The sequence below is a fragment of the Cyrtonyx montezumae genome, unplaced genomic scaffold (assembly GCF_038088225.1).
Source record: "Cyrtonyx montezumae isolate F1298 unplaced genomic scaffold, pur_monq_1.0 scaffold_10, whole genome shotgun sequence".
Taxonomy (NCBI): Eukaryota; Metazoa; Chordata; class Aves; order Galliformes; family Odontophoridae; genus Cyrtonyx; species Cyrtonyx montezumae.
The window spans coordinates 2249611-2261824 of NW_027071826.1; the positions used below are offsets into that span (position 1 = coordinate 2249611).

At 43.9% G+C, this 12214-nt stretch overlaps 1 protein-coding gene across 4 annotated transcripts in view; it reads right to left on the reverse strand.

The window, feature by feature from the left end:
- The window catches only part of KTN1 (kinectin 1), a 48633-nt gene that overhangs the window by 34962 nt on the left and 1457 nt on the right, over positions 1-12214 (reverse strand). For all 4 annotated transcript variants that reach the window (XM_065748019.1, XM_065748011.1, XM_065748001.1 and 1 more), the window contains exons 2-7: positions 11367-11504; positions 9159-9326; positions 6649-6779; positions 4979-5095; positions 2501-2641; positions 240-346 (exon numbers count right to left, since the gene is read on the reverse strand). In XM_065748019.1, the coding sequence (XP_065604091.1) occupies positions 240-346; positions 2501-2641; positions 4979-5095; positions 6649-6779; positions 9159-9326; positions 11367-11504 (802 nt within the window). The remainder of the gene's footprint in view (positions 1-239; positions 347-2500; positions 2642-4978; positions 5096-6648; positions 6780-9158; positions 9327-11366; positions 11505-12214) is intronic.

Here is a 12214-nt window from a genome sequence, read left to right on the forward strand (position 1 = left end):
CAACAGTAACAAATCAATTATCTGAGAGCATCCCCAGCTGATGAAAGACACCTTATCAGTTTTGACAGCCCTGGCTCAATGCAAATACAAACAGGTACCTCCACGCTCCAAAATCACTATTTCCTAGTTTAACCACAAACACGGAGTCAGCCAAGGAAATGGAACTGAAAGGAGCAGAAGCCAGAGCTCTTCAGGGAAAGCTTAAAAACATGCAGAGCTCCAAGTAGCTGCTAACATACTTGCTCTCCATTTGATTGGTAGAAGTGCTGACAGCATCTCTCAGGATACCATTCTCCTGCTTCAGGTGGCTTATTTCTGCCTCCATCTGCTCACAGCGTTGCTGGAACTGAAGGGAGGAATAAAAAAAAGATTACACTAAAGGAGAAATCAGATACCACCAACATATCACAGCAGATGTAACCACACAATGGTTAAAGTAACAACATTCAGTGTTTTTCTGGGGAAAGGGACACGTTCACCTCCTCCCTCAACACATACCACTCCTCAATTAAATTGATGCAGCTCAGCTCTAGATGCTTGAATAAAACATCAGTTTCCTTTTATACCACTGTATCAAGGCCATGTTTTAAATAGTACACAAACATTACTTAGGATGTATAACTCAAGTGTGCAAACGTAGACAGTTATCAATAACTGGGTACCGATCTCTCTTTTCCAGAGAGAAATAAATTCACTGGATTAATGCCAGAGGTTTACAAAGCTTGTAAATAAAGCAGAGAAGTTGGAAATAACCAAAGATACACAGATTGTAGCATGTAAACTGCAAAAGGTTTGTCTGGATCTAACATCCTGAAGTTAGGACTGTGAAGTAGATCCTTTTTTAGGCAAAAATATGCTTCAACTACACTTCCACGTGCTTTTTTGGGGACAGAAATCCTCAAAGACAAAGCAGCTTCAGAATAGTTCAAACGTTATCAAAAAAAACAGGATTCAAAGGGAAAAGAAAAATGGACTTTGCATATTCAGACACCAGCACAGCTGGTCCTACAGCCCAGCAGCCTGCTCTGAAAATCCTCAAGCACACACAGCACGTAATGCATTTCTCCTCCTCCAGCACCAGTTGCAGCTGGCACCATTTCCAAGACCTAGTTTCATCATGAGTGACTCATCAGCAAGGATCTTGTAAGCACAAGCCCAGAAAAAATTAAAAAAAAAAAAACCATCTGAATAGCAACAGCAGCAAGAGAGTGGTCCATTGTGAAGCAGTCACATCCAGCTCAGCACCAGCACGTCCAAAGAGTTGCTCTCGTGGGGCTTTGAAAAGCTTGGGGTTTTATTCTTTTTCCTTTTTGTTTTGTGATAGGTGTGGTTTTTGGGTTGGTTTTTTTTTTTTTGTGTGTGTGTGTGTGTGTTGTTTGTTCAGTACTATTCTTATTTTAAAACTTCTCACAGACACAGAGGACGGATCTGGAATCTTTGACAGCTATGGTTCAGCTTCTCTGCAACGCTGTGAAACAGCAGCAGGGGGAGCAGGACCAGAGCACCTCTGCAGGTCCTTCCTCCAGCTGACTTCTTACAATGCATCTGTAGCAGACACCCCTTGGTGCCCAGCCCTCCTCCACCACCCCCCAGTCAGATCCTCTCACTTGGCAGTTTTCTTAGGTTTGTGTGAAAGCATCTGTTGTGGAGAATGAAGTTTTGCTCCAAAACTGCAGAGATGGCATTCTCCAGAGTAAACTAGGTTTGATGCTGTGACATCATTGTAGGAAAACACCAGAATGTCAAATCTAAGCACTTGTCAGCTGGTATAGGTAGGGTCATTTTGCTCAAAAATATCTGGTGAAAACCCATTCTGAGGTCTCACTTCATCAAAAGAAATTCAGGAGAGAGTAATAAGGGCCTGAAACCAAAAATCTGTGTCTTTCTGCAACCAAAGTGCTGCCCTTCAAATATTGTCAGCAAAGCACTTTCCTATAGTCAGTAATATTTCTTGTGTATTAACTGGTCTTAAATCTCAATGCAGAGAGATTAAAGGAAGATTTATCAGCTTCTAAACAATCCTCAGCATTAGTGCCTATCTGAAGTTGAGTATTTCAGTTAGATTTCATGCTTAGTTGTTAACATCTCAGCAGAACGCCATAAAGCAGATGTAACTAGACAAGCCAGGCTGCCTAGCACTGATCTTCTTACAGACTGAAACAGTCACCTTTGAAAAGACCTTCAAGGGTGGAATCAGCCTATTTTCCTACCCTCATGCAGATGGCTCACACTGCACTCAAGGTTCTGGGTAACAACTGCTTCCACAGAAAGTGACTTTGAACAACAAATGGTGCACTCACTGCTAAAAAAAGGTTCAGGCTGGATATTAGGAAACACCTCTTCACAGATAGAGCAGTAATGCACAGCTGCCCAGGGGGTGGTGGGGTCACTGTCCCTGAGTGCATCCAAGAGCTGTGGCACTGAGGGACGTGGTCAATGGGCACGGCGTGGGCATCTCTGAGATCCTTTCCAACCTTAATGATTCTGTGAAAGCTTTTACCTTTATCTTCATCTGCTGAGATTCCTGGTAGCTAACATGTATTTTACTCTGAAAAGTGTTGTGCTCCTTCTCCAGCGTGTTGATGCGTTCCCTCATTTTTGCTGTAAGCAAGCCATTCCTTTCTTTTTCTGCAACCAGCTCCTTGGGTGGGAAACCAAAGGAAGAAGGAAAGAAGTCACTTACTGGTCCCTTCTAGAGTCCAACAGACACAATGTTTTTTGATTATGAGAAATATAAGCATACATCAAACTACAGTAAGCACCAGCATTCACTCAGAAATTAAATGCCACACCTGGCCAAGCTTTCAGCACCCTTAAGAGGATTTTAAATCAGCATAATTTCATGTGTATTAGAAAAGAGGTTTGCCACTTTAAACAACAACCACCTGTTGTCTTATTTCCACCAAGTTTGGCCCGATTATAGGATCCTAATGATTAAAGCCACAGATACTGCACAGAGCATACCTTGGATTTTCCTCCCAGGTACAGCAAAATGAAAGTAGTGGGATAAAGAATCACAGCAAAACTACAAAGCATTTCAGAGCATGTAATTGCTTTGTAGCAGGTTGCAAAGCCAACACTGAAAACAGCTTTGCCAGAGGAGATGGGCTATTAGCATCCAGCAATAAGCCCTGAATCCCACCAGCATGCCACATTACAGCTTTCAAACACACGTTTCAATTTGGGTTATTTATTAGCCAGTAACTCAACCTAGACACCTGAGAGTTCACAGATCTGCTCATCTGCAATATAAGTGCACTGAGGGCAGTAAGCAAAACCACTGAGTGCAGTGCTCAGGCAGCTCTGATCATACAAGGAGGTTTTTGCACCACCCAAGCTCCAGGTGCCTCCAGCTACGCTGCACATCATGGCTCCATGCAGTGCCAGAGACTTCTCCAGAGATCCAAAGTGCCCACATGAGCAGTCAGTCTCTCTGACAGCACAGGGAGCCCTGCCACAGCATTTCAGTGCTCCAAATAACTAGCCTGAATACCTTCCACCTCTTCAGAGTAATTATAAGCTTTGTCTACGTTTCAATTTCAATAAAAGCTGTTCTCCCTTTTTAGAGCCAGCCAACTAGCTTCAGGAAGCTGTCTTCTCCAGAACAACAACAAAAAAAGTGTAATGAGCTCCCAAGCATATGTTCACAGAGTAACCAAAGTCACACCAGAAGTTTTGAGTCACTTCTGAAAACACAGTGGAGACAGTTTGACACAAAGCTTTCTTAAACACAACTATCATTGGTCTTCCATCTGCTAGGATGCAAGTAGAGAGAGGCACCACAGCATTGTCTGGCTTCCTTCTACCCCTGCACCAACTCCCACCAGTCACCTCCAACCCTTGCCATCCCATCCACCCTACCAAGGCAGCTCCAGAGATGCTGGCAAGACCAACTCTCACACACACAACAAAACAGAGGTCAGATACTCCTTACTCTCATTCAGCCTCTCCCATCATCACCTGCACTGACAGCCCCAGGGACATCCCTGCACCTCACCTTCCCAGTCCCTCCATAGCTTTTGTCAGTGCCCTCAAAGGAACCCATTAATTAGAAGAGCTTGTTGAGTTGAGCTTTTTCCCTTGCTTCCTCTGATGATTTAGCACTGCAGCAGCTCTGCTCTCACCCTGCTTCCTCTCAGCTTTCAGGAAGGCCCATTCATTTTTCCACCTCCTAACAAAACTAACAATCACTCCTCCTCCCTGCAGACCCTGCCTTGCCTTCCAACCACCACTTTGTCAATGTTTTTTCCCTCCTCCACTACATCACTTTCCCCCCCACACTCGGGCTCTGCTTTACACTCCTGCTCAGCTCCTGTCCCACAATATTCTTGATTCTAACATCATTCTACTTCCAAATTACACAAAGCATAAGAATCCTACCCCTACCAAGCCTCTGATTTATTACAACATTGACATAATTCATTTTTCTACTGTAACTAATCTCCTTTGAAATATTCATTAGAAAAAAAAATCAAGTTCCATGAACTTGTCTTCACAGCAGTGCAACTGTAAGTCTAAAAGTATCAGTGCTGCAACTCGAGGGGCCGAGCAGCATCCAAACTTGCTGCAGCTTTCTCAAAGAAAGCTGACTGTTACTGTGCCTAGAAGCACACAATCATCCAAATACTGGAATATGTATTAAAAGCTGCAGTAGCAAAGAGGTGTTTTATATTTATACCCATGTAATGCTCACAAAGAAAGCATTTGCTCTTAGTAACCTTTAGAAAAGAAAAATAGCCTCAGCTTAAAAATGTCAGCAAGTGAACTACCTGGAAAAACCAATGGAAAACAGCTCTGCACAAACACATTAATAGCATCATAAAAACTAACACAGAGCCTTGGTGTGCCTTCCCAATATAAGAGATTCTACCTTTTAATTTAGACAAACCTCAACAAGCCAGAATTCATTGCTGCTCATTCTCTAAGCTCCTGCAATTATCCAAAAGCTCTCTATACATACAAACTTCTTTGCATTTACCTGGGTTAGCTGCTTGCACTGCTCCTTTGCAACAGCTGCCTCCTCCTTCATGGCAGTGAGCATTTTCTCCTTGTCTTGCAGCTGATGCATCACTGCAGCCGACTCTGCCTTGCTGGCCTGCAGAAAAAGCACACAAGTGATCAATATGTGCCAGAAGTATACCAGCAGAGCAAGGCTGAAAGGAAGAAACACCCCCTTTGTGCCCCCACATGGTTTGTCTGCATAGCATACACGGCACCACGAGAACCCAGCCCTGCTGCTAATGGATACTGCAGCACTGGTTTTATCAGACCAGGAAATGCATTTTCAAATGCACTGAAACCAATTAAGAAAATAAATGGGCTCTTAAGGTGCTACCAACACAGGAAGATGGCTGCTTTGGTGGCACTGGGAAAAACAAAGAGCAGTCATTAAGGAAATACAGCAAAACAGCACAGAGATGCTGAATATTTGATAACTGAGCGAGGAAGACATTGCCAACCATCACCTGGTCCCACTCATGCTCAAAGCAGCGTATTCCAACCTGGATTAGAACTATCCCACCTGATCTCCTGAAATCTCACTACAAAGGGAAGACACAATGCTGGTCTGGTCTCTCCCTTCCACTCAGGAGAGCCTCCAGCTACAGCAGTCACATCTCTGCAGAGGAGAATGACATAAGTTCTAGAGATGCTGCAGGACTCAGAAGCAGGGGGAACAATTCCTGCTGCCCTGGCACTTGCACGCCAGCCTGAAACAATTGAAACAACTGCCACGAAAAGCTTCTAAACATTTACACTTGGACTGCATTAAATAAAATCTGCTAGTGGAAGAAGCAAAGGGGAGTTGCAGTCCCACAAATCCACTCTCAATTTGGTTGGAAGTTCTCCTTCAATGGTATTGCAAGATACTGGTGGCCACCATCCTGTTGTCTTAATAAAAAAATTGCAGAAATTAGAGAGTGCAGAAGCACCAAGCATTTACCTGGTGTAGGGAACCTGCTTTGGCAGGGGGGTTGGACTCTATGATCTCGAGGTCCCTTCCAACCCCTACGATTCTATGATTCACTGGAACAGGTTGCTCAGAGAAGTTACTCAGCCTCAGTTCTTCACAATTTAAGGCCTGACTAGATAAAGCCTTGAGCAGCCCTGACCAAGCTGGGAGCTGACCCTGCTTTGAGCAGGAGGCTGGACTGCAGACCTCCCTTCCAATCTGAGGTACCCTAAGGTCCTATGAAACACATCCAGAGTAGTCAGAACACCTCAGTGTATAAGGTTTCTAAGAGGGAGTCCTGCAAAGTGCAGAACAGTAGAGCACACAGCCACGCAACTTTAGGTTTCTTTTTTCTTTAATTTCTATTACAGTTTTTCCTACATATTTGTAAGAGATAGCTCCAAAAGTCACCAGATAGCCTTCCCCCATGCCAGCACAGTGCATCAGCTGCAGCAGCCCTAGTCACGTACCTTCTACTGATGGTTATGGCTGCCCTTTACGAGCAGTTATGAGCAGTAAGCCTGTCTAGCCAGCCCTGGCAGATGGCAGATATCTGACAACTGCCTTCTGCATGTAAAAGCGAGCACAGACCAGCTGGAAAAAGTCTTCCAAAGCCATAATGCAGAAACAACGATAAAACATCGATGACTTTCTACCCATCTCAGTGCCTTCTCTCCCCCATACCCACAGACACTCACCTTTTGTAAGACATCATGGATTGTCCCAGATTTCTCCTTTAACACCTCCACTACACAACGGGCCTCATCTTCAGTGAAGATCATATTCTTCATGGCCATTACAAAGTCTTTAAATTTCACTTCAGCATTCTCTGCACCACAGAAGGGAGGATATATTTACTTTGGATTCAGTACAGAATTATTTATTTTGCCTTGAAATAGCATGTGATGGGGTATCATTATGCATTATATTTAATTTCAGTCTGAAATGCCAAGAAGCAAAAGGTCACGAGCATTCAGCTACAACATAACTCAGATTTAAATCTGATAACAATCTGCCAGATGACAGTTTTGGGGAAAAAAAATCCCATCGCTTTGTTTGTACAGTTGGTAACATTTATAGTGTCACTAGCAAGAAGACAAAGCACAACACAGATCTGGGGGAAAAAATAGCACAAATGTGAAAACTTGAAGAGCTCTTTCCAGCATATTATGACAGTAATTCAAACTGAGCTCCCAATTTAGAGGACAGCTTCGCTCCAAAAGTGATATGCAGATGACAGAGCAATGAATTTACGTGGCACATTTCTGATTACAATACATGGAGCCAGAAAAATATTCCATCGGTCTAAGTTTGGAAATGAACTGCTGCAGGAATTCAGCAGCAGGCACACAGATCAGCGAGATCCATCTTAATCACTGATCCTCTAAGTGTTTCAAAAAACACAAACAGGCAAGTGCACTCCAAATAACTATGTTCTTACAGAAACAAAATCATTTTTCATTAGAAAAAACAGGCTGCACACACGTAAGTCATTAGGTGGCCCCCTAACTTAAGGAAATGGAAGCACAAGACAGAGGCACCTGATATCTCCGTTAAAGAGAAGTATGCCAAGAAACTGGAGGGGAATAAAGAGAAAGAAAAAGCTTAAAGTGATGCTGGGTTCAGAAAGTGTCACAGACATAATGGGGAAGGCTCCAGCTTTCTCACCACAGCTCTGAAAGTGATATCAAATCACAAGGCAATCCCAAACCCCCGCCAGAGGATAAAATATAAATGAAAAATAGGAAAGTAAATGTTGGTGATATTAAGTCTGCAGGAGAAATTACCAAGCATGAAAACAGATTACTCAATAACAGCCCGAGGAGTTGTGAGGGAAGCACACCCCATCCTTGTCCTAAGCTCAACTTGGTCTTGGCCACAGACTTCAAATCACGTCATCGCTGCACTGACATCATCAATGATGCTTTTACCAGGAACACACCATCATCCTGAGACCAGAGCCTGGTTTCTTGAGAGAAGCTAGGCCTGGACCAGCCTGAGCCCTGTGCTCCCTGAACACAGGAGGAGCTTTGCCCTTGCAAGAAGCTTACAGTTAGAATACAAGAAGATTTCTATATCAGGAGGGCAAATCCCAGCTGACAGAGAAGAATTAGAAGCTAACACAGGTTACAGATCGCAAAGGAAACGAGAAGGGACCAGAGCACAGGGAAGCTTTGATGCCCCACAGCAACAATACATAGCCACTGAGTTGGAAGCACAAGAGGAGCCTCAGGCAAGTGGGAATCCAACCCAGATGCCACAGAGTTGCCTAGAAGACTTCAAGTGTACATTTTTTAATATAAGTCTAAAACCAGAAACAGTGGTGAGCCACTAGGTAGGCAATGCAAGGAGTTGGTTCTCTGAACAAGCCTGAACAGGGAACCACTGCCCTGCCACTTGGCTCCTTCTGCCCACAGATTTAAGGGTCTCAGCAAGCCTGTCTTGCTTTGAACAGGTCTGTGACCTATATGAAGTCTCAATGGGACATGATGCTCAGGTCATGAGATTTCCCCAGCAGAGCACGAAGGAAGCCCCCTGCTCCCCAGACAATTCCAAGTGCTCTAAAAGGAAAATTCAGCACCTTGGTGGAAACCAAGGGACTCACACTCCACAGGCAGTTTGCTTCAGGTAACTGCTGCACTCAGGTTCTTGATGGTTGGTTGGCCCAAAGTAGCCTTAGAATGACACGAGAGCATACAGCCTGCACTCCCAGCTCAGCCAGACACCAAGAGCCCACGCTGAAACCTCACGCTTTGGATTCCAACACCATTAAAGATGCCTAAACTTTGCTGTACAACTAGGAACAGGAAACAAAATGCTGGCAACACTGAACCCCTTGCAGAAATTATCAAGCATGAAAAACAAATTGCTCAGGAGGTGGGGAGGAAGCACTGAGAAATTCTAGGACGCTCTCACGTGCATCTGTGTGGTCTGTGATCATCCATTCACTCACTGTGAGGACACAAAAGCTTTCAGTCAGCATTAAAAGGATTCAGACAGAGCAAAACCCTTTCAGCAGTGCCAAAAACAGTAGAGAAGTGAACTCGGACAAGAACAAACAGCATCCTGCAGCCACAAACGTTCTCCTCGAATCCTTTCTGATTTGCTGGGATGAAAGGATTTCTCTCCCCACACAAAGCACATTCACTCCCTGTTCAAAATTCCAGACAGTCAATGCCCAAAGCTAACCACATTATCAACTTCTTACCTTTATCAGTTTCATTCTTCATCTTCTTGCCACCACTCTTCTGGATCCCTTCATTCACGTTTTGTTTTGTTACTTCCACCACTTCTCTCTTCTCCAAAGCACCAGCATTAGAGTTATCCATCAAAGGAACGTAAGTGGTGGGCTGAATAAGAGGTTCATCCACCAAAACTGCAAGCAGAAGCCCACAGAAACAGGTACAAGGTTTTTAATAATAATTAACTACAACATACAGAAAAGAAACATAACGCCTCAGTGAGTTGGATTACCACATCTGTAACCTCAGTAGTTAGTTAGTTATACACTATTATCCTTCACAGCTTAACTCATTAAACCTCTTTAGGTAACTTCATTAAATAAAGGTCTCTAATTTATAGTTATTAAATAACTCCAATTAAACTTGCATTTTCAAAGGTGCTGTTAGCATTAGAAGTAGCAGGGGAGAACCTCTACATTATGACTTTTGCTTCACTTTCTCATTAGAGCTCTATATAGCATCCATGAGACTGGTTTACTGGAAGCTGTGTATGAAATGCATGCAGCACCTAAAACACGAGCACAATGATGTCTTTTGCTCCTATCCTGCTAAATGCTGATACCTTACTGCCACCATCTGAACCCACATTAGATCACCAGTGACCTCAACTGTTTAAGCAGAATGGCGTGTTAGAGGCAGTAATCAGGCTTATTTCCCACACAGACTCAACTGTGCCTAACGAAGATATCTCATTTCTCAGAGCAGGCTCCAGGCACCATTAGTATTCAGAGACACCCGGAGATACTGACCGACCTCAGTCCCTACACACACAGCACTGAATGAATGCAGTGAGAAAGCTCTGCCCAAATTGCTGCTCAGTCTGCTCTGCAGAGACAAAAAGCAGAGGAGGGGAGAGGAAGAGCAACAGACATGGGATGACAGATGCAGCCAGCAACAGAGCTGGACTTGGGGTTTGCCCAGGGCACACTCCCTGAGGCACAAAAGACATTCTGCACAGAGCCATGCTGTGGTGGGGAAGTTCATGGACCCACCCAGCCCAGCCAAAGGGCTGACGGAGAACAGAGGCCATGCAGTGAGCTGGAGAGGTGGATACAGATGGGATACAAGTTTTCAGGCATCAACACAACACTAATGTGCCATGCTGGCTGCCAGAGAGATGGTTAGAAAAACACTTTCACATTCCATCTAGCTTATTTTCCTCTTTTAACAAGGAGTTAAACCTTCAGTGTAACCTGTAAGTATTAGGCAGTGAGCAAGCATCTGCATATACACAACAAGCACAGGAGTGAGGGGAGGTGGATATTTCTGCTGGACAGGGCCTCTCACTCCTGCTAGCATCCTCATTCTTGATGTTTCTCCTTATTATCTTCCCAACTTGTTTCAACTCCTTCCGTTTGAAAAGCCCACCTAATAGCTATGAGACAATCAGTGCTGTCAGTACAACCCAGGTCCACATCTGAAGGACATGGCTCAGTGGCTGTGGTGGAGATGAGCTGATGGTTGGACCAATTATCTTAGCGGTCCTGTCAGACCTTAATGATTCTACGACCTAGGCCCTGGCAACCTGACCAAAACACAGGAAGCATAGTGAGTGACACTGTTCACATCAGGAGCTGTCCACCAGCTGCCAGCTTCTTCAGAGCTGTCCCAGTGAAGAACAGTTTTGAGAAGCTAACAAGGTGGCCTCAGAGAACTTCATGGTCACGCTCTTCCCGAACACCACAGACACAACAGCACTCATTGTAAAAGACTGAAATACAGAGGCAGACTGAGCCAAGAGGAGACGAGAAACAGTATCTTGGCAGAGAGCGAGAGATGACGAACAGTAAAGGCCTTGACAGCAGTGATGAGCAGTTTATGTTGGAGCAACAGCTAGCTAACAAAAGGACAGTAAGAGAGGAACGCAGGCAAAGCAACTGACTAAAATAACTGCTGTCTTGTTCAGGGCAGATGACTGCAGCCATGCAGACGTGCCTCGCTCAGAGCAACTTAGAGCGTGGTCATCTTACTCCCTGAATCAATATATTACTCCTCAAACCAAGCACGGGTGTTTGGATCCAAAAAGCTCAAACAATTCAGTGTTATTCTATGATCATCGGGCACCAGAGGTTCATAAAATAAAGAACAGTATATCAAGATCTTTCCTACCTGGAATTCCTCTGCCTTTTCAAATTAAAGTGTCTGAACTAGTATGAACCCCTCAGTATTCTCACCATTATCAACTTTCTGCTTCTTTGCAGAAACTTTCTTCTTTCCTGAGACATTTTCTTGTTTTATCTCCTGGTGGAGCAGCACAGGTTCTTGCTTTTTGGCAGGAGATGCCACAGAATCAGTCTTGGTATCTTGATCATCTGTAACAGACAAATGAGACAGCATGCTCTTCCATACACTCTTCATTATTACTTTTAAATCAGCAGATCTAAATCGCTCCAGAATAAAAGAAACTCTTGCATTTTAAGTGAAAATGCAAAGTTACACATATATACCTGTTAACACACACAAGCACATACAATTCCCACATCAGATGAGACCCCAAAGCAAAAGAAAGTTTTTAGCAGAGTCAAGGGCCACAGCACTGAGTGGTCTGACAGACAGGAGTTTCATCTGCAGGCAGAACACAGGTAATAAGAAGTAGTAATTTAACAAAGCCAGTTCAGGTTATACTACAACAGAGCATCCAGCACATGTTATCCAGATTAGTTTCTTATCTTCAGGAAGTATTCCCTCCCCCATTCCATGGACACACTTGTGCATGTTACATACACACTCCAACAGCTACCAGGACTGTGAGAAGCAGAAAATAAGTGTTTCACGTTAGGGAACTTTTCTTTTTAAGAGTTATTTCAAGAAAGTGAGGGTTTTTTTTTTTTTTTTTCTGTTGGTTCTGGCTTTTTTTGCTTCATTTTTCATCTTTTTTTTGGACAGCAGGTACTGTATGATACTACTTGTCAGAGCTGACACAGCACAGGGCTATGGCGTTAGCTCACATCATCAGGGGAGAAAGTTGTGGCTGCCCTCTGAGCAGTGGTTGCAGACCACATTTTAACCACGCCACAGAGAT